General features: G+C 48.3%; 1 protein-coding gene across 1 annotated transcript; it reads left to right on the top strand.

Moving 5' to 3' along the window:
* Window positions 1-759: 759 nt before the first annotated feature.
* TMEM238L (transmembrane protein 238 like) lies at window positions 760-1,179 on the top strand. Its single transcript, XM_074971583.1, has one exon. The coding sequence runs from the start codon at window positions 760-762 to the stop codon at window positions 1,177-1,179; it is 420 nt and encodes a 139-aa protein (XP_074827684.1).
* Window positions 1,180-23,228: the final 22,049 nt, after the last annotated feature.

The raw sequence follows: 23,228 nt of genomic DNA, 5'->3' as shown, positions 1-23,228 counted from the left end.
TACATTGCTTTCTGCAAGTTTTGCTGTGCTGCAACTACACCGCTGTAGTCTACACACTCACTATTCAGGGAAGGAGGTTTTCCATCACTGTAGTAAATCCACCCCCTTGAGAGGCAGTAGCCAGGTGGAGAAAAGAATTCTTTCATTGATTTAGTAGTGTCTGTACCGAGGCTCAAGTCTGCTTAATTGTATCTCTCAGGTGCATGGATTTTCTTCCAGTTTTCAAGCTATGTACAAAGGCACAGGCTTATGATCCTCATTTTACTGAAGGGGAAACTGAGGCACAGCACAGCTTAGCATTGTGCAGGGTAGCAGCAGTGTTAAGGTTCCTCATAGGACCAACACAAGGGTGATAAATCCCCTCCACGCACCACTGAGTCTCCTGTTCAAACACCAGCTATAGCTGCTGCCGGTTCTACCTATTCTCACTCCTAACCTTCCCTACCGCCCAGCTGCATAAAGCCATGGCAGCACTGCAGCTCAGGGCTGAACTGCACAGTCCTTAAAGGGGAATTAGGGCCCCCATCTGCACTCCAACCCCTTAACTATTAAGTCGGAGGAAAGGTGTCCCAGCCCTGAGCGTTGGCTCATGTATCTAGAGCCCATCCCTTTCCATGGAGGTATAGGCGTGGTCTAGGCTTTATATAGACCAGGTGGGCGCGAAAAGGCTACAGAGTGGGCGTGGTTTGTGCTATATGTAGAGGGGGCGGGGCTAGCAGCCGCTCTACTCAGGTGCGCGGCGCTGCAGGTACCGCCGCTATGGCGTACAGTTGCGGGCGCTGCGCACTTTTCCTGCTTGGGGCTCTGGCTCTGGACGCGGCCGGGCTAGTGTTGGTGCTGGTGGGGTCGGTGGTGCAGCCAGCCCGGGCTGGGCGGCCGTATGGGGACTGCCTGGTGCTGTCTGGGGCGCTGCTGCTCTTCCTCTCGCTGCTTTGCTGGCTGCTGTGGTACGCGGGGAACCTGCGCGGGGTGCCGGCCTCTGAGCTGCCCCCGGGGGCCCGCAGCCCCGGGCAGATGCCGCGCTCTAGCCTGCTCCGCCTGGCTAGCAAGCTCTCGGAGCGCCTGTCCCAGCGCCGCCCGCCGCTGCCCGGCCCTTCCCCGCCGGCCCCCGGGTCGCTGGAGCTCCGCCGCCTGTGCGCCATGGAGAGCCCGGGGGCGCACGGGGACCGGCTGGTGTGAGAGTCCGCCCGCGGCGCCCGGAGAGGCAGGTAACCGCCCGTGCCCTCCGCTTGCCGCACACAGAGCAGGGCGAGCCCCCGGTGGCCGCGGACGCGGTGCCGAGCTGGTAGCCGACACAGGAGCCCCAGGGCGCGGCGCGGGTCCGCTGGCTCTGCAGGGGTGCAGAGTTTCCAGCGCAGGAGCTGTGTACGCGCAGGGCGAGCCTGGAGCGCAGGCCTGGGTCCCCAGCTGGGACGGCCAGGTGGCTCTATGGGGTGATGCCCGATGGTGGCTGGCTGTACAAGCCACAGGGGCCGGGACTCGAACCTAGACGTTCTCTGAGCCCCTGCTCAGCCCGCTAGACCCTGCTGCCTCTGAGGGTGAGGTTGCTGAGGAGAGAACAGCAAAGGAGCCCAAGAAGGTCCTGTGGCAGTGTCTGTTTAACCCTTTGGTGAGCAGAAACTCTCTTGCACCTTACACACCCCCTACCCAGTCTTTTGGCCGGCAGTATAGGAAAAGCCACTTTTGTAAGGACACCAATTCCTTGGCTGACTTGAACCAAAGCAACTGCTCCCCTCTGTGACCTGTCCGGAAGCTGTACCAACAGTGGTATGTCTAGCATAGATGCCTCACTATTTTCTTCTGTGTCAGATCAATAGATGGCCCCTGGGTGACCAGATTGGATTGTGGCCTATGTAAACTGATATTGTTCAATTACTGCGGCAAGGGGATGGATGCTTTAAGTAGCATTAGAGCGTTTACTGAAAAGAGACAAGTACATCTGTACTTAAGGTCCAATGCTTATGCCCATTTATCTCCAGTGCTTTCTAGCCACTGCTGTGGATGCCCTGGTGTGAGTCCCACTGTAAAATACAATTTACATTGATGCAGTGGTTTGGGCACCAGCAGAGCTTGTGCAGGCTTCAAACAATATGGAAAATGTTACGGCTCTGAATGAACTGGAGTATTTAATATGGTGTTTTATACACCTGCCAGCTGCTCTTGCACACTGACTCAACTTGCCTTGAGTTGTACCTTAACGGAAAACCCTGTGTTGTAACAAATTAGCGCTGTTGCTTTAGGACGAAGGGGTCTGTCACCGTTTTCCAGATCCGTCTTCGGTGGATTTCTTGGAGTGCAGCTAAATAGTTCTTCAGAAATAGCTATTCTGCTTTAAATTCACCCCCTACCTTCTTCCAGAATAACTTTGGTGTGTAGCCAAACCCATAATATATTTCCAATCTCACGGGATTTCAGTCTAGAGAGGAAGGTGAGGTGACTGCTTTGTAAAATCCTTGCCAGTCAGCCTGGGGTGTAATGGGGACTTCTCTCACCTGGCTTCCAGCTGTATGTTAATGTCTTTGGCTGGCATATAAATGGTGCTGATCTCTCACTCAGCTGTGTGAAATGTCTCAGGGCTGCTGGACTTCCCCTTCCACACCCCAAGGATTTGTATCAGCAGGGTGCGGGGGAATGGAAGAAATCTGAATGCTGTTACAAAGCTACTTTGCAAATTGGTGTCATTCTAAACAGACTAGATCACAGGTTTTGAGGTTCCTACCTCTTCCTCTACATAGGTGTTTGAAGCAACTGTCATGTTAATCAACTCCAGTTCTTTAAGGAACCCTTGCCTAGTTCCACTTCCCTGACACATGACACAGAAATACATCTAAAGCTCGATGTTTAAGCTCTTTTCCAATTTGTGTCTTTAGATGTAGATCTAGATCTCATGTGCCATGCTATTCTGTTTTTCACTAGCATGTTGGATGCTGTTGCCCACAAAGGGAGAATATAACAAGCACTAATAAAACCCCAGCATCTCTTCCCTACTTGTTTACTACCTTTAGAAATATTAAGAATGTCACTTCTGGTCGAAGCTGTCCTTTTCCTGAAGGTCCTATGGGGGTTAGAGCATGAGCTTTGTGCACGCTGAATTTAACACTGTTTCTAAACTTTTGTCCCCTTGATCAATGTTCTAAAGATTCTTGTGATGTCATAATCTCACTAATTCTCCAGTCACTGGAATCTTCCAGGGCAGACCAGACTGGAATTTCTAGTGTTTTGAAAGCAGTTGTATAGATCTATTATAGCAGAATAACCATCTCCCTCTCAGGGCTGGTCTACACTGGAAATTTATACTGGCATAGCTCCATCTCCCGGGTATGGAAGATCCACACACCTGAGGGATGTAGCTCTACTGACTTAACCCTGATGTCCACGGTGCTAGGTCACTATAAGAATTCTTCTGTCCACTTAGGCCTAGTCTAGACTAGAAAATTAGACCGGTTTAATGGTCAGCCAGGGGTGTAAAAATCCACCCCCTGAGCAGTGTAGTTAAGCCAATTGAAGTCCCAGTGTAGACAGCAGTAGGTTGACAGAAGAGTTTGTCTGGTGACTTAGCACCTACCTACTCTTGGGGTTGGGAAGGTGGATCACTTATGCTGATAGGAGAATCCTTCTCAGCAGTGTAGGTAGTGTCCACACTGGAGTGCTACAACAGCACAGCTGTAGTGGCTTAAGTGTAGACATAGCCTAACTCTCTACTATTCATTCTTGCAATGAAACCCTCTGCACAGCAAGAATGCATTGTGGAGCTGACCATACTGATGTACTTTTACATAGCTTTAAACTGGCCTTGACCAGGTGCTCACCAGAGCTAGGACCCTGCAGCACTAGTACTTGGCCCAACTTAGCCTCTACTCATCCTGTACCGTAGCATGCCCTTGGCTTTCTGGCTAGATGTCAGACATGGAGAGTAAAGAGTAGACAAAACTGCTTCTCTCATACCCAGCTTCTCCCTGCCTCAGCTGATGGCCAGAGATCTGGTCTATATCTAATGCAGAAAACCTAAAAATTGTTAAAATAACACTTCACACTGTGTGTGCAGATGCTGTTTCTGATACTGACTCCTTCCATCTGTCCTGATGCCTGCAAACATTGAAGGCAGTAGTGCTTCAGTAGAGTCCTCTGAGTTACTAATGTGAACTTTGGGAATGGATGAATGGAAACCAATCAAGTTGTACCTTTGCTTTCTAGAATACCTGGAAATATTGTCCTCGTGCATACTCACCACTCGTGTAGAATCTTGAGCTGGAAGAATCCTGGTTGGAGTTGTCAAGCTGTCTGGTGGAGGATGCTCATTTTGCTAAGACCGTTCTGCCAAAGTGTTATACTTCACAGCCTTTTAAAACTGAAATGTGCACAGATGTGATTGCTGACCTAGGACATGTGCTCACACAATGGGGATCTCTTGAGACTGGTCAATGACTTCAGTATTGCATCTTCATTAAGCATTTTCACAAGCCGAGCCTTAAGTAAAGTTTATTTATTTTGTATGCCATTATTTTTTTATATTGCCCCTGTATGTATGACATCCTCTGTGTACAGTGTTTGCCTCTTGTATGTGACGTATGAGACCCATGTTGAGACTTGCTCCTTTGAAGTAATATTCACCAATTCTTTATGCTGTCTTCCTAATGTTTACAGGTATTACAGTTTAATTTTATGTGCAGCTCTTTATATAAGAGGACTGGGACCTTGAGTTTTTAAATATTAAAATTATATTTATTGAGAACATGATGGATCGTTTGAAATATTCCGAACAGCCCTGTGAACTGGTGTCATGCAAAATATTTTTCTAGACTTTGTCCCTCGTGGAAGGGAATGAGGGATGGGTCTTACGGAAAACAGAGTGTGTGGTAATGTAATTACTGTTGTCATGTATACCGGCTGAATTAACAGTGCGTGGAGAGACTGCCTGAATGCAGGCAAACTTCTGAGTGCATGCCTCTGCCACCTTACTACTCCCTTAATGGAGATGGTTTTTAAAGTAGTTTTAAAGTAGATTTTTCCAAGGCTTAGAACTGTCAAAGGAGGGTAGGTTTTCAGTGGATCACCAAAGGCACCTCTCTGCCAAGTTTTAAGTCCCTGCTCCAAAGCAAGGGCATGTTAGTGCTGCAGCAAAACAGCTCCAAGAGTCTCTTGGGCACAAATCAAACAATGGGGTTTTTTAACCCTCTAGCCTCCTTCTTTAAAATGGCTGAAACGTCAAAAAACACTCTGGCAAAGGGGCTGCTGTGGAGAACTTCAACCTGAATAGCTGGAGTTTGGCAAAATTGTTAGCAGGTGAATAGGCTCTTACAGGGGAAACGTATTAGGTAACCTTAGCCTGGGACAGGGCTGCCTGCTCCTCTGAGGAACAGGTACCCTGGTGAGGCTTGGGTGTGTCTAGTGACCTCTCCAAACCTGTGCACTTCAGAGGAGCTGAGTAAAGACACATTAAGTGAAAGAACAGAAAAGCAAGTCCGAGAAGGAACTTTCTGTACCACCCAATCAGTGCTGGGGCTCCCCTATCCTCTGTTGGCTCTGGCAAGGGACACTAGAAGTGATGCTGAAGGGCTTAGAAGGCAAATGTGCAAAAACTCCCACTCTTTCTTTACTCTAGCTGTGGGGAGGAGAGGCAGGACAGGGCACAGCAGTATCAATTCACAGGCCTGAGAATAATTCCTAGAAAAATCTCCAGTCTTGATTGAAAAATTGTCAGTGATGGAGAATCCACCACAGGCCTTGGTAAATTGTTTCAGTGGTTAATTACTTACTGATAAAATATATGCCTTATTTCCACTCTGGAATCTAGTTTCAGTGTCCAAATATGGGATTGTTAGACCTTTCTCTGCTAGAGTGAAGAGTCCATTACTTAATTTGCCCCTCATGTGCATACTTATAGGCTAATCAATTGTTCTTCCTCACTGCCCATCCACACCAAGAGTAAACTGGGGCTGCCTGTATCCTACCAGTTCTCTTGGCCTCTTGCTGGCTATCTCTGCTGTTCTGAGTCCACTCCAAGCTCCTGAGATGTGATTGCAGAGCCCAGCTCTCTGTGAGTTTTCATGCTCCACCCCTGAGAATGGCAACTGCTGGCATAGTGCAGATTACCCCTTAGAATAGCTGGGCACAGTGCTCTCTGGGTGGAGGAGCTGCTGGTGGCCAATTGCTTCCACTGTAGATCCAGGTCATGAGATTTGCCAGCAGCAGGCTTATGGCAGGGTGTGGCCTTCTGTTTAGAGCTGTGCCCTGGGACTAGGGGGAGCTGGATTCAATTCCTGCTGTTCCACTGACCTCCTGTGGGACCTGGGCAAGGGCCTGGATTGCCAAAGGGTTTAGGAGCTGGCAGATGCCTAGTGGGATTTTCAAATAAAGCCTTAGCCCCTTTAATACACACATGTGCAGTCTTCGCTTCCCTTAGGTGTAAGGCAAGAGATCCTCCTGCACCTATCACAGGTGCTTTAGAAAAGCCCTGTATCTACAGCTTTAGGCACCTAAATACCTTCAAAAATCTGCCTCTTATTCCTTCTACAGCCTCCATTCTCCAGGGGCATTGTAAGGATAAGAGTGTTTGGTATTCAGGGGCTACTGTGGTGGTGCCCCACAAGTTCCAAGATCAGTCTCTTCATCCAGGCTTTCCTTAGGGTATAGGCAAGGCCCCTGGCTCCATTTGCGCTCTGAGCATGAGGCTAGGCAGGAGGAGAGCTTGATGAACTGTTTCCCCTATGTATGGAGGAGTGTTGGCTACCAGGCTCCTGGGATCTAATGCAGCAAGGGATCATGGTGGGGAGAGGGTGCATGGGAGGGTGAAAGATCAGGAGGGATTTAATAGTATGCTCCTCTTTTTAAAAAAAAAAACCACACACACACTCACATACCTGTAAACATAGACAATGTCCAGACTAGGCAACAAGCAAAAGCAGTGAGTGTATAGGTGGAGAGTGAGATTCTCCCTCCCCCTCATGTGGCCTGGCCCAGGCTGAGATGACCTGGTAGGATGTATTGAAAACTCATTGTCCAGGCAGTATCCTGTGTAACCTTTGATTTAAATATTTTCAGTTCATATTTCAAGTGGAAGTAATACCAATAACCAAATCAACTTCTTTAGGTTCCGACTTCTGGGGTAGTTACAAATAATTTACTGTAGGGGAGAATAAAGAGACAATGTGTGATGGAATCAAAGACTTTATTTCAAATAGAATAGTTGGTTAAAGCAAACAGGAATTACAATACAACCCTATGCTGCAATTCTACTCACATTCCAAGATGAAGTAGTTCATGCAGGGGTGATTAGTCCCTGGACAAAAAGAATGGGTATGTAACCCTTTGTCATCCTTTCGCTAATGGTATGGTGATGGTGGAGGAGTGTGCTAATCTTAAAATTAGCATGCTACCCTTCCTAAGATCACTATTCTCCCAAAACAGTCCCGTTTCAGCTAACGCTGTGATTAAAACCAGTTAGAACCAAACACGTTTACAACATGACCTGGGGTTATGTCTAACTTGCCTCGAAGCTGTCTTGCTTGACTTCACCCACAATTTATCAGGCCACACTATTATCAAGCCTAAATGTTGGCCCTGATACCTGGTCTCGACTTACTTTTCAGCATATTTCTATTTAACATAGACAAACCTCACTTCTTTAGGCTGGTAACCCTGCCATGCGGTGAAGTATGGTGTAGAGTCAAGGCTTTAGAAATACTCCCCACGTGTCTGGGTTGTGGGATGATGCTGGTGTTGGCTTGATACAGAAGGACTCCAACATGTGCACCCACCTGCATTTTGGTTTTTATTTTATTTTGTTTTCATGACAGCCCTAGAGAGGGAACTTCTCAGCCAACATCCCCAAAAGCCCTGATGCTGGGATTGCAGTGGGAGAGGGAGAAATGCTATGAGCTCCCTGCTTTACGTGTGACCAGCCCTTGGTAAGTCTGGGTGCCTGAATCTGTTTCAGTAAAAGACAAAAGTCCCAGTGACACGGATGGAGGAAGAGATGGACCCAAATGAAGGTCCTGCTAATAACACTTGCCCTCAAGAATTGATTTTAGTGCTAAACTTTTCACCGCATGAACCATCTCTCTAGGCAGACTAGGCACCTGTAGGTCCCCTCTTGTGCTGCCTGCACAGCACGGTAGACATCTCAAGGAAAAAACAGCCTCAAACTGGCTTTGCAGCCTCTTACCCTGCTAGGCTAGAATCTGTTGTTACTTTGTTTCCTGTGCAGGATGATGCTGGTCCGCTGGGCGCAAAGCGGTGCTGTCACTTCCATTCCCTGCTGTGAGCTCTGAAAGCCAGAGTGCATCCTAGAAGGAATAATACATGAGCGCTGGGTAATCTAAAATCTCATCAGTTACACTTGAAAGCAGCTCTTCCCTCTCTGATAGGAAAATCAGTATTTACTGCTGCCATTAGAACATCCGAGGCAATGCAGCTTGCCTCAATTAATAACCGGGAAGGCAATATCATTCCATATGCCAAGCAATCATCTGCTCAGCAATTCCGGACAGCAGCTGTGATTCAAAGGAACCCTGGTGTATTTAGATCTTTTAGCTACAGTTGGCGACTGGCAAAAGCTAGTGGGCGGGGAAGGATGCACGCAGTGGTTTTGTGTGTGTGGTGGGTGTAGGAGATTGTCTCTTAAGACTTACAGCTAGGCAGATAAGGGAAAGTAATAAAAGTCTGAATGTATTTAGCGTGTGTATATTCTCGGCAGTGCTGGTAGTGACTCCTGTAGTTGTTACTCAGCACTGTCCATTATAAGACCCCGTTTTCAAATGATTATAACTTTGCCAAATTCAAACCATTTGGGCTGAAATTTCCCAGGCCCGGGTGTCCACCTCCACTATAGTGGTTGGACCCTGTCTGAGAATGAGGCTGGAGAAAATGTGGCGTTTTGCCTGTGTTCAAAATAATTAAATTCTTGCCATTGTTTCACTGAGATGCTCTCGTGCCCCCATGCTTTGGATCAGGGACTCTCTCTCTCTCTCTCTCTGTGTACATGCTTGCAAGTGATGTTTGTGTCAAGGATCTGCCTTTTGCCATCCCTGGAATAACGTGGCCTAAATTTGGCCAAATTATAAACCTTTGAAAAAATCTCAGCTCACACTTGCTCCATAGTGACTTCTTAGAGTTTGCACTGAGGTTCCATCTGCACTGAGCATGTGCCACCCCCGCAGCTCCTGTGTATGGATCAGGACTATGCATGTGACATCCCCAAAGAGCAACTAAGCATGCTCCATCCCAGGGCTGAGCTGTGCTTTCTTTGCAATTGCTCCAGAGCTGAGAGCAGGGTTCTTGGTGCCCCCTTTGCTGGCACCCAGGCAGTGTGAAAGGCGAAAGCCACTGGACTCAGATGCAGAGGGGGAGGATCAGGGAGGCAGAGAAGAAACACCGGGAAGGGGCTGAGGAGCTAGGGAGAGTTAGGTGCAAGAGCTGGGAGGGGGAACAGAGCAGGAGCAGATGGCAGCAGAGGTGCAGGAGGCATGGAACATGGAAAGGAGTTGGGGCAAAGGAGGAGGGCAGAGCCAGAAGCAAGGGAGGAAGTGGTAAGACAAGCAAGAGCTAAGATGATCCCATCGGAGGCAGCAGGGATAGGAGCTGGGGAGGGAGCAGAAGAGGATGTAAACACTAGAGCAGCATTCCTTTGCTGTTCAGAAAACAGCTGTGAAACCTACTGGCAAAGTATGTGTCCCCATCACCCTCTAATAACAGGTCCACATAGAAGGTAACAACCTTCTACTACTACCAGTTACTCTGTTAGCTCAAGTGTTAGAGGACCATGGATCTGAAGATTCCGAACTCTGCTGATGACCCAGGTGAAGACTCAATATGGTTTTACAGGATGGAATTTTGTGGAAGGTTTGGTTTGTTTGTTTTTTCAATTTTTAAGTTTAAAAGTAAGAAATTGTTATAAAACAAAGTTACAAGAACATTATGAAGGTTGAAAAGTCAAGCCTTCAGAAGTTAGGAAAAGCCAGCATTAAGGTTGCCCATGTAACCTTAATTCAGCCTCCTTATGCATATGTATGATGCAGCTGGAGGATGCTCAAAAGAGGTGGGTATTCTTATAGCAACAGCCACCTCCATGTTCCAGTCCCTTCAGCTGCCTCTATGGTAATGTCATGACATCAAGCTTACCACAAAGCTGCGGATCTATAGACTAGAGCCATGCTTATAACAGCTCTATTGTATGGCAGTGAAACGTGGACTGAGGAAGGCTGAAGAGCCGCAGACTGATGTTTTCAATTCTCGTCATCTTCACCACCTGCTCCATATTAAGTGGCAGGACAAGATCAACGGTGAGGATTTTTGTCGCTGAACCCTGCAACCGCCCTCATCAGCACTGGCTCAGGTTCCGCAGCTTTATTGGCATGAACGTATGACGAGGATGGAAAGCCAATGAATTACAAAGCATGTTTACCAAGGAATGTTTCCACACGGCCACCAGTCACGTGATCACCCATAGCTATGGTGGTGCAATAAGGCCGCTAGTGATTCCCCCAGACACATCCAGCCAGAAAATCTTTAGAACCTAGCTGGAGCTCAATCGAGATGGTGCTTGATCTTCAAGGAGGTTACGTCCCTTTGTGATTTGCTTGGGTGATGATGATACGGTTTTTTATTCCATAATCACACACTCTTTTCCTGCCCCCACCACCCGGACCCTGCCTCATTCAGTGCACAGGGAGGACAGCACCCCATGAATAAGCATGAATTGAATATTTTATTTTATCCTTGTCAGTCAGTGTATGGCCCCAGGCGTTATCCACTGCACACCATCCAAAACCTGCTCTGAACACAGGGCTAGTAATTTCCTCCTGGGCTTTTCTCTGGCACTAATCACTGTAGTACTGCATGGACCAAAACATTGCTGGATTTAGCTCCACAGCCCCCCGGGAACATGAGGGGGTGCTTTCATCCCCATTTTACAGACACAGCACTTGGGCACAGGGGGATTAATGTAGGGAACATACGCTAATTTGGGGGCCCAATTTGAAATGCCTAGGGCCTGGTTTTTCAGAGCATTTAGCATTTAGTAGCACTACATGTGTTCAAAGCTCTGCTCCCACTCACTGCAGTGGCACTGCAAGAGTGCTCAGCGCTTCTGCAAGTCAGATCCCACATGCCTCAAGTTGGGCACCCAGAAAATGAGGATCACCCAATTAGTGTGAAAAATTTGGTTTCAGTGACTTGTCCAGCATAACAGAGGAACTCTGTGGCAGAGGCAGGGGTAAAATCCCCTTCCCCTGGGCAACATTCAATTGCCTTAACCATGAGACCATCTTTTTCTTCCTGCAATCCCCCACCTCATTCACTGCACACCTTCCCACTTCTCCAACAAATGCGGCTGGAGGCCTACAGACAACAGCTTCCCTCGCCGCACGTCCCCAGAGCACCGCCCATTCTGTGCACTGAACGAGGCAGGGATCTTATGGAAATAGCATATGACCACATAATTCAAGACTGTATTCCAGTAGTTTTCAACTTTTTTTCATTTGTGGACCCCTAAAAAATTCCAAATGGAGGTGCGGACCCCTTTAGAAATCTTAGATATGGGGATCTGCAGGCCACAGGTTGAAAACTACTGTTCTATGCTAACACCCTTCCTTGGACCCCTTAAACGTAGTTTGCGTACCCCAGGGGTTGATGGATCACAGGCTGTATGCTAATGACCTATACAAGGAGGGGCAAACTAAGGTTGGATCGGCAACCTGAATTCTGGCATTTCCTACATTTTGAGTGCGTGACTTGGAAACCTTAATAACATTCCTTTAATGTATAACAGCCAAAAAACCCTGTACATCTACAATCAGCCTTGCCAGTCTCTTCTGTAGATGTACTGGCCCAGTCACAAAATCTCCTCCTACCTTGATGACAGGGAAAGCATTTATACTTGCCTTGCCCAATTGCGAAGGCCAGGAGAATTTTACATGGCTGATTACATTGCATGCACTGGGGGAGCTGGCTGGCTAGCTGTCCAGCAGGATCCAACTGTTGTGACTTATGATACACTCCTCTAACTGCCATCAGCGTGAATACAAATGGTCGCCAGCTACCCCTTGGCACATGTATTGCAATTTAGTTTTATTACATGCATCCTAACATTTCTTGGCCCATCTGGATGCAGAGCCCACCACATCTCCTAACCCCACACAGATCCTGGCTACTCGAACTCATGGCCATTGGTTCCAGAAACCCAGCTTGCCAACTGCTGATCACAAAGAGACACTTCACTGGCTGCTGGTCACAGCGAGACTCCTCTATACAGGCCCGTCAGCCTCCATCACAAACTGCTGAGCACTTAAAGTGCTGCGTCTGTGTTTTATCAGCAGAGGGCAGTGATGCAGTGACGCTCCAGCCAGCACATTGTGGGTTAGCCTATGCTGAGCTGGGGCAATCGCAATCTGAAGGTTTCCTTGACAAGATGAGGGAGATTCCTACCCTTGCCTTCATCGGACTCACCCCACAGACCCAGTGGAGAAGAGAATCCATCCCCAGGCTCGACGGTAGTCAGCCACAGGGAAGCACAGAAAAGGGAGAGGTAGCTGGCCTCTTGAGCTGTTCTCACAGGAGAGAATCATAGAATATCAGGGTTGGAAGGGACCTCATCCAGTCCAACCCCCTGCTCAAAGCAAGACCAATCCCCAATTTTTTTGGCCCAGATCCCTAAATGGCCCCCTCAAGGATTGAACTCAAAACCCTGGGTTTAGCAGGCCAATGCTCAAACCACTGAGCTATCCCTCCCCCTGCTACAGGGCTCATTATAATCTCCTCTGTGTAGGTTCTTATTCTGTGCCCATCACCATGGCATCTGAGCACCTTCCAGAGATTCCTTAAGCAACATGACCACCATCTGTTGCATGGTTCCTTTCCCCCTGTTCCTCTTCCCAGGGTGGGGAGTCATGGGGGGTATTTGTAAAATGCTAGGAGCTTTTATTAGCTGGGGCAGTGTGAAGAAGAGAACTTTGCACTGGAAGCAGAGCAGAGTGAGGTAGTACTTAGCCCCTGCAGCAGTGAGTGCCACAGATTCGGCCCAACCTCTGAGAATGCTCTGTCCCCTGCACCAAGCCTCTGCCCCTTCAAGATGAACAATTCCTTGTGCTGGACGAGTGGAGATGACAACTGCAGTCCTCATCCTGTTTACAGGGTGATCTGTTAGATATCCTGGACCCAGCTTGTTAGGCACTGTAAAGATAAGCACCAAGACCTTGGACTTGACGCATTCCGGTATTTTATGGGATGTCAGTTTCGTGAGCAGAGGACATGTACAGAGCTGATGCCACAGAGTGGGGTGCTCCCGCATCCCGGTGACCAGACACTGCAGAAGTGACTATGAATGTGTAGCATGGAGGGAAATGCAGATGGGCAAAAGCAGTGCTGCCCAGAGGATTCAGGGGGCCTGGGGCAAAGCAATTTTGGCAGCCCCTTCCATAAAAAAAAGTTGTAATACTATAGTATTCTGCGGGACCCTGGGGCCTGGGGCAAATTGCCCCACTTCCCCCCCACCCCCCCGACCCAGGGGCGGCCCTGGCTAAAGGGCTGGATTCCAGTGCTTCCAGCTGAACCCGACAGCAACCATTACAAAGAGGAAAAGCATTGCTCCCCTGTATGTCTCCCAGGTGTCCCCTGCCTTGGAGTCTGCGCCACAATGGCTGAAGTCTCTCACCCCTCTTATCTCAAGGAGCCAATAAATGCCCCATTAGCCATTTCAGCTGGGATTTTCAAAGGAGCCTCTCGGAATTTAGGTACCTAAATTGCACTGAATAGGATTCGGGGAGCCACCCTCCTGCAGCCTCCTTTAAAAATCCCAGCAGTCATTGCTGATAGATGCACTGGAGCCATCCACCCAGTGCACCTACTCTGAGTGACTGGCTGGCTCTGAACTAGAGATAAATGAGTAATAACAATGCTCAGCTCTTACATAAATAGCATTCAGTCTGAAAGCACTTTACAAAGGAGGTGTGTATTATTATTCCTATTTTACACATGGGGAAACTGAGGCACGGGGTGGCCAACTGACTGTGCAAGGTCATCCAGCAGGCCAGTGGCTGAGCCAGGAATAGACCCTAGCTCTCCTGCACCCTAGGCCAATGGATGCTCCACTAGGCCACCCCACCTCTAGTAAATACTAATGCTAGCAAGTTCTCCTTTGCCTCCTTACCTGAGCAGCAATATAACCTTCTTCCTTTCTGAAGATTGGGCAGGAGGGTGATTTTTGTTTTCAAATTAAACTCTGTGTTTCAAACAATCACTCTGAATTCTCTCTCCATACTGTGCTCTGTGGAGAGACACAGGCAAGAAAAGCTACTCTGGGTTTTCTGTCTTAACTACATGAAAGTCTGCAGTTAAATAAATATTTACGGGCTCATCCTAGCCAAAGATATTGCCATGTAGCTTTCATTCGCCTGTTCACATTCTTGCTCTGCCAGACTAATATGTAACCCAGGGAAGGAACATTCACTGTTTCCTTTGAAAAACTGGTTCCCTCTTGCCACATTTTTCTGCAAACCTGCTCTGGGCCAGCTCAGAGAGATAGAGTTTTCCACTACCATCTCCTTTCCAGGAGTGTCAGCGACAGAGAGATACAGGCAGAGTGCTTGCCTCTATTTCATTTATTTATTTTTAATATTCTTGTTTTGTTCCATAGCAAAGTGCAGCTGGTTGCACAGTCTCAATCCTTAAGTGGTGTTGAGTGAAGATCTGGAACCATCAGGATTCATTTCTAAGCACGTAAGCAATTTTATTCAGACCTTCGTATTTCTTTTATCGCTACTGCTATCAACACATTACTCCCCTTTTCTTTGCTTCTCAAATGCTCCTGAATGCAAGCTCTCCCTCCCATAGCAAATCAAAGGTGGAAGCCTCCTCCATGCATTATTATATGCCGGATTCCCAAAATCCAACCCCAGGGTTGCCTCATTGAAACACTTGGTTCACTAAAAGCAACTGATGGAACATTCTGCTTCTGACGCAACTGTGTAACACTCAGATTGCTATTGTTTCTGTTGGATCCTGAAGTTGTGTCTGTGGCAACAGTTATGATACAAAGGAGCCCTCTGCCAATCTGCTGGGCACAAAGTTCTTGCCCATCTCATACCCACCCACTGCCACAATTATCTGTCCTGGCCCCCTAGTTCTGGGTCCATCTAAGCAGCCACAGTTTGGACAGCCGTGGAGTTTGCACCCTCTGCCATGCAACGCACAGCGGGTTGTATCCAGAAAGGGCCAAACCATGTAAGATTTTGAAATCTTTGATTCTCCAGAGTCAAAGGGCCTGATTCTGATCTCACACACGCTGAGTTTACACCTGTCTAACCACACTGGCTGGCCATGTAGACAGGTTCTGAGATGCCTTGTGGGAGGGGATGCTGAGCTCCAGAAGCCTCCATTCCTCCAGGAACTGTCAAAACCTGTCCCCTACCCGGGCAGCATTATACTGACAGGGATGCGGTTTGGAGGGTGTTTGTCTTAGAAAGGGAAAGAGGACCGATGGGTTAAACCCTGATCCCTTCCTCCTCTGTGCTTGTGGACCAGCTCGTACCCAAGAAGATGAGTCATCCCTGCTTCCTTGTTGGTGGCTGTAGGGACAAAAGAAGGCCTGGGTTTGTGGAGAACACTGAGCACCATCTTTGACTGATTTTGAGAAGAGACTTCTGACCCTTTGGCTGTGCCATTGCCTTGTCTACAAGCACCCCAGGAAGCACAATCCCATGATCAAGGACAGAAGCAGCGTTGCTGGGGCATTGTCCTCCCATGGCCTTTGTGAAACAAGACCGAGGGTGATGGATCATGCTGAGGAGTGAATGGTGTCAAGGAATGTGCCTGCCACAAAAGACGTCTCCATGGCTCCCTTTCTGTGCTCCAACAAAAGCTGTTTGCCTTGGGCTGAGCATTCTCGACTGTTGGCCCGGACCACCACTGCCCTCTGGAAGGGAGAGGCGTCTACCACTCTTTGTGTAGCTGCATCTGATGCCTCCGCGTTCCTAAGAAAGCTTCAGCTGAACAGCCTGTACCATCCTGGGGGACAAAGTCCCCTTCCAAGGGGATAACTGGTTCTTTCAGCTGCTTCCCTAATCGGGTGCTGATCAAGGAATCCCTTGCTTTTATGGGGCTCTACAAACAGAGCCGGGTTTCCTGGCTTCCTGCTGTTGGCTGCGTCCTCCCATCGTGCTCCAATTGCAGAGGCACAATACCCCGTCTCCCCCTCTGCAGGGAAGCACCTTCCCAGGGATCCCAGATACATCCTCAAATTCAGGGACGTTCTGGTCTGGATCTAAGCTTTGTGACTCCAGCCCCTCTCAGCCATGGGCTGAATCAAGACCAAGGCTCCGGGGAGCCTGCTCCATACTCTAAGACTACTAAAATCTGGGCTGGAGCTGAACTCCATGGTTCATAACTCCAGTCTCTGGCGTTTCTTCCACCCCTGCCCAGCCTAAATCCTGTGTGCTGCATTGGCCATTTTGGTTTTGGAAAACATGATTTATCTGAGCATGTGTGTATGGGAGTAACTCATGGCTTGAGGTTCCAGGCAATAAATGGTCTCATGATGCTGATATCTAATATAGTCCCAGGTGTGGGAAAAGGACAGACACATACTTGCATCTTCTGCTTCTTGTTTGATCTGGACATGCAGACTCTTGATCTCAAGGCTTCTTCAGCTTGTCTATTGGATTAGAATGAAGGCAACCCTGAAATTCAGTAAACAAACTGAAAGGAGTTGCAATGGCCAGATGAAACAAGAACTAGAGACAAATATGGAAGTGGTGGGGGCACAAGAGAAAAAAATGCTCCTTCCCGCTAAGCTAAAAGGACTATACAGATTCCTGCACCACAGTTACGATTAAATCATTTAAGGGTTTGCTCCATAGCAAAATGCAGCTGCTTGCACAAGTGGAATTCCTTAACTGGTGGGTGAGAGTGAAGGTCTGGAAACCTCCATTTCCCATCTCCTTTCCTATTGCTAAATCAATTTAAACCATTTAATGAGTAAGAAGGCGAAACATGTTTAGAACAATACTCTGGAAGACACTGACACATTCCTAATTAGTTTGGGAATCTTCAAATAAAACTAAAAATTGGCCATTGGAGTCGTGCTTAGAAACCATCTTCAATAATTAAATGTATTTTATTATTATTTATTATTCTCTGTGGGGGCAAAGGAAGTCCTATGGTGGGATGGGCCTGACTCGGGCAACTTCATGCACAAACAAGGCTATGCAGCTTAAAGGTACCTAAAGTTAGCGTCAACTGAGCTGCCTGAACTGTGCCCTCTCCAAACAATAAGCAGACTGAAAACGTTCAAGCAGGTCACGTCCTGGACATCTTTAAATGGCCTAATTCCCCCCACCCCACAACATATAGAACAAAGGGTCAATGGTCTAAAGTCTGAAGGGTGCTGAGCGCCCAGTTATGACTGGAGGCTGCATTGTGGTTTGTTCTGCTGAGCACCTGAGAGTGCAAATTATGCTAAATATTCTCCATGTGTCATACATATCAGTGTTTCCACAAAAGGGTCACATGCCGAAAAGAAAGTGGGTGGGATCATTCACTCCCTTCAACCCAGCTGTTTGGAAACACTGCAGGAAGAGTATTGTTGTGGCTGGGGAACAGCTGTTCTCTGTACTCATGCATGAAAGGAAAATGTGCATTCATTCCTTACTGGGCAAGGGGAGCAAATAACGGATGGCACAGAGAAGGCTGAAGTGTTTAATGCCTTCTTTGCTTCAGTCTTCACTAAAAAAAAAGTTAATTGTGACCAGATACTTAACACAATTAGCATTAATAATAATGGGGGAAGGAACACCAGCCAAACTAGGGAAAGAACATGTTAAAGAATATTTAAATAGGGTAGATGTATTTGAGTCAGCAGGGCCCGATGAAGTTAACCCTAGAGTTCTTCAGAAACTAGCCAGAGCAATCGCTGAACCATTAGCAACTATCTCCGAGAACTCATGGAGTGAGTGAGGTGAGGTGAGAATATAATGGATCACAAGTTGAAAATGAGGTAACAATGGGATGCAGTTGCGAAAAAGGAAAATATTCTGGTGTGCAGTAACAGGAGTGTAAGTGTTCTGCTCTATTCAGCACCAGTCAGGGCTCGTCTGGAGTACTATGTCTAGTTTGGGGCCCCATCCTTTAAGAAAGATGTGGACAAATTGCAGAGAGTCCAGAGGAGAGATAAGAAGTTTAGAAAACCTGACCTATGAGGAAAGGTTGGAAGAATTGCACATGTTTAGACTAGAGGAGAGATGACTGAGGGGGACCTGATAACAGTTTTCAAATCATAGAATACCAGGGTTGGAAGAGACCTCAGGAGGTCATCTAGTCCAACCGCCTGCTTAAAGCGGGACCAATCCCCAATTTTTGCCCCAGATCCCAAATGGCCCCCTCAAGGATTGAATTCACAACCCTGGGTTTAACAGGCCAATGCTCAAACCACTGAGCTATCTCCCCGTGAAATACATACAAGGTTATTACACAGAGGAGGGTGATCAATTGTTCCCTGTCCTCTGTGGGTAGGACAAGAGGAAATCAGCTTAGTTTGCAACAAGTGAGATATTTAGGTTGGATATCAAAGAAAAACTTCCTAACTCTAAGGATAGTTAAGCTCTGGAACAGGTGACCTAGGGAGGTTTGTGAAATCCACATCACTGGAGGTTTTTAAAAGCAGGTTAGACAAACACCTGTCAGGGACAATCTAGGTTGACTTGGTCCTGCCTGACTGCAGGAGCCTGGACTAGATGACATTTCAAGATCCCTTCCAGCCCTACATTTCTATGATTCTGTGAACAAGAGAATCTGTTATTTATTTACTGTTCATCATATTCATTCTTTATTCACCTATTTAAAAGGTTTCATCAGCCAGTCAGGGAGCAGAAAGAACACTGAGATGGCTGGTCTCCTGCCACCACTGGTGAATAGCAAATGGTCGACAGAATGGTTCTCAAGCTACCCATGAAAGTTGTTTGCAGGAGCTGTTTGCTGGCTAAGGGGGAACAGTGAATACGTGTGTTAACATCAGGCTCTGACTGGGAGCAACTCGCTAACAGAACAAAGGGCTTGGTGTGTCACATCATTGCTTTGCCAGTCCAGCCCATTTGCTCTGGGCAACTCTAACTTTTGCTGGCCTTTAGTACCTTAGTCTGTAATAGAGAACTGGCTGAAATTTTTCATCCAAAACATTTTTTTGACAAAAAAGCAGCTTCAGGTCGAGTGAAACATCGCAAATCCATGCTGAATTTGCCAAATTCTTTCAGGGGACTAAATACCTAAAACAAAAGAAAAACAAAAATCCAAACCCCAAAATGTTACGTTTTGTCATTTTCTATTTGAAACAGTTTTTTTATGTGAAATTTCTTTCAATTTTATTTTTTAGAAAGGTTAAAAAGTTCAACCACCATGCAAACCATTTCATCCAACCCAAAATGATTTTTGTTCTGGGTTTTTTTGGTTTCTTTTTGGTTTTTTGGTTTTTGTTTTTTTTTATTTTTCAGTTTGCCAAACATCAAAAAATGTTTGTTGTGGGTCAGGCAGAAGCAAATCTGTTTTCCCGTGTTTCAGCACGGCCAGCAAACCGAAAAAGGTTCTTTGCAAAGCTCTAGCCTGGTAGGGTTTGATGTAGCAACTCCGGTCTGTCGCTAACATCTCTTGGCCTCACACAGAGACTAACCCACCCTCCTGCCACCCCACTGTCACCTCATCCCTTCCCCACAATCACACTCCTCCTGCCTCTCCTCCTCAACTCCCCTTTATCCCCCTCCCTGTGCCTTTCCTCTCCTGTCCCACTGCCCTGTTATCACAGGCGTGCCCACAGGCAGCTCTGCCTGCAGGCTGGCTCCTTGCGTTTTGCCATCCCCTTGCCAGACTCTGGATTCTCTGCATGGAAGCCGCGCTCCGGTCTTCCTGTGTCTAGGGCAATATGAGATGCGATGCTCCACAGTATAGGTGTGCTCAGTGCATAGAGCAGCAGGGAGAAGGGCCATGGATGCTGGCCCAACCTGGCAGCTAGACATTTACATGGTGACCTTTGCACCTACAGCTGGCTGTGCCCTCACTCGGTGCCTGCAGTCAGTTGTCAGTACGAAGCTGCAGATGTGGATTCAGGGGTGGGCTGAGGGCCCGTGGTGTAACGGTGCAAACACCCTGGCCCAGGCAGGCATTTAGTGCTCCATTCCCATCACTGTTGTCACTCACCAGGGATCTATTTGCATCTTTGCTTGCAAAATACAAAACCACCTGTGCAGCCCCCACTCCACATGGCAGCAGCAGAGCTGTACGGGGCGGCCCTGCCCCCGGAGCCCTGACTGGCTGGGGCTGGGCAGAGAAGGGAGCTGGCAGGACATCCCAGCCCTGCTTGCTGCAGCTCCCCATTGGAGGAGGGAGTCGCCCCTCGGGGAGCGGCTGCACTGGCTGGGTATATGCTGCTGAGGCCTGGGGGCAGTCTCGGCGTGCAGGGTGCGCCACACACAAGAGCAAGCCACTGCCCAAAAGGGAGAAGGTGCTGTGAGCTGTGGCAAAGGGATGCCATCGATGGAGTCTGAGGTCCGTTAAGCAACCAGGATGTGTCCCTCTCCCATTTCCTATTCCTTTCAGGGACACCAGGGTTGTGCCCATGCTAAGAAATGTCTGCATTGGAGCCATTCCTGCCCCCTAAGGCTTCAGAGACCTGTCGGAGAGGGGAGCCTTTGCCAAACAATTAATCTGTTGCCACCGCCAGGATCTTCTCATGCCAGAGAGCTCCTCAGTGCCCCCTACCTGCACTGTGCCCTGCTGGCTCCAACTCTCGGTTTGCTTTCCCTGCCTGCACAGGCTGGAGTGGAGCAGCTTGGAGCAGCAGAGGCTGGACATGAATTCAGAAGGCACCAGGGTCTGCGTTTCCACCCTGGCGCTTGGGGCATCTCCCCCAGGTTAGCAGAGGAATCACGCCGCTCCAGCAGCTGTTGCCTCCCGTGACCGCTAACCCACATGGAGCCTGAGTCGCTGCAGGAGGGGCAGCCCAAGGAGGGTGAAGTGCATGCCTGCGAGATGGACAGCTGAGGTGTGGGCAGGCTCAGCACAGAGGGTCATCACAAAAGCAGGGAGGGGGAGGCTGGAGGGGCTGAGCTATCTCTGTTGGTGCATGGCGCTGGGCGAGGGAACCACTGGCCTCACCTTCTGGAAACAAAATGGCAGCAAATCTTCCCTGCTGATGCCTTTCAGATCTGATCCCCAAGGCACCTTGAACTGCATCGTGGGGATCCCTCACTCTGAGAAGGGCTTCGAGTCATCACAGCGCTGCACAACACCCCTGGAGGGTCAGACAGCGCCCTCCTGCCCTGACAGCCCCTGCGTCTCTGGGGACTTCTCAGCTCCCCGGTGTAGGAGAAGGGTAAGTCCAGCAATCCTGCACCTCCCCGTACACTCTCCATGCTTAGGGCTGGCACCCCCAATTGGACCAGCTGCTGGGGTGCTTGTCAAGGAAAGGAAAAGCAACAAGTCGCACCATCAGCCATGACTTTGGGCAGGCGGGAGCATCTGAGCATTTCCAAATGGAACAAGCAGGGCAGTTACTGTAGGGTATTTCTCAGCCACTTGTTTCTGATTATTAGTAGTCTCTATTGTTGTGGTGCCCAGAGGTCCTGACTCTGGGCTCCGTTACGCTAGGCACTGTACACACACACACAGAGTAAGTTATTCTCTGTGCAGAAGAGCCTGTTTTTCCCTCTGTCATTAACGATGCTTTGGAAACAGCACAACACATTGCAAACAGTAAGCGACTCAGATTAGGCTGCAGTGCTCATAGCCCAACCAGTCCCGCAGCATCGTACAGACCCTGGTCCCACTTCAGGAGGGGATTTAACCACATCCCTAACTTAAAGCCTATGAGTAATCTAGTCACCTGCTTCAAGTTAGGCACTTGCTTAAGGACTTTCCTGAATCAGGGCCTCTGTGAAGGGCTTATGTAAAGCACCACTTGGGGTATTCAGAGTGGGGCTGGAGGGAGGGGGCATGAGTGGGGTGGTGGGTGAATGTGATGAAGGAAGAAGTAGCTGGGGTGGGCAGGTGATTGTAGGAAGGGTAGGGAGTGTGTGAGCGGCTGGCTGAGTGGGGCTGATATTCAGATGGAGGGATGGTAAAACACGCGGGTGGTAGAGGACTAAGCCCAGTGCATGGGGCTATACTGCCAGGAGTAACTTGTGCTTACTGTTCCTTTAAGGTCTGGAACACCCTGGGCTGGCAGAGGCCCAAAGGCTTGTCAGTGGTTAGCAGCTGGGCTGGAGACTGTGGGAGAGTGAAGAGGCTGGTAAGTAAGGATCATCTCACTGTACCATCTCCATTCATTATGGTTCGTTTTCCTTGCTGGCGTTTGACAATGGCAAAGCATCATGGAAAGAGCCACTGTCTTCTGACACTGGACAAGGAACTCTGGTAGAACGAGGAAACCAGCATCATTCCCAGTCACACGCTCTCTCTCTGCTCCCATGACCGCCTCTGTCTTCCCTGGCCCTACTCCCGTGGAGCTTCCTGCTGCGGATTTAAAGACACAGAGCACATCTCAGCACCGCACTCCTTGTTTATTTCAGCCATGCTGGATTTTGTTATTTATTTCTGAAATTTCAGTGGCAATTATTTTCTTTGGCAAAAAAGTTGGAAAATGTGTCACAAAAAGCTTTTTGTCACCATTTTTTGAGCAGCTTTGCAGCTTCAGAGATTGTCTGCTTCCAGGGACACAGGGCAGCACTTGCCACTGCCAGAGAGAGAGAGAGATTAGCTAATGTAGCTGAGACCAGCTGAATTTTTCAGCAAGCCAAACCACCAGGGCTGGGTGAGCAGCAGGATTTGGTGTTTTCCAAAAATAACATCTGTTGATTTTAAAAAAATCTGTTAGAATCTTTTCAAGAATTGTTTGTTAAAGCTTCTCTTCGCATGGGTTTTGCACCACTTTCGCTGAATCCCTTTGGAGCTGGTCTGGCTAAAGTGGTCCAACACCCAGGAGCTTTGCTTTTCGACCTGTGGTCTGCTGACCACTGGAGACCCGCAGACTGTATTTAAGATTTCCAAAGGGAGCCACACCCCATTTTAGGGGGTCCACAAATGAAAAAGTTTGAAAACCACTGCCCTAGGGTGGCTACAGTTATACTGGTATATAGGTGCTTAGACTGTAGAGCTTATTCCATGCATTGAGGAGACTAAACTGCACTGGAAAAGGCACGTCCACCCCAGTACAACTGCATCCATTCTAGGGGATTATGCGGATTTAACTATTT

The sequence above is a fragment of the Natator depressus genome, chromosome 14, assembly GCF_965152275.1.
Source record: "Natator depressus isolate rNatDep1 chromosome 14, rNatDep2.hap1, whole genome shotgun sequence".
Lineage (NCBI taxonomy): Eukaryota > Metazoa > Chordata > Testudines > Cheloniidae > Natator > Natator depressus.
Note: the sequence above shows the minus strand (reverse complement) of the source record. Positions and strands in the feature narration are given on the sequence as shown.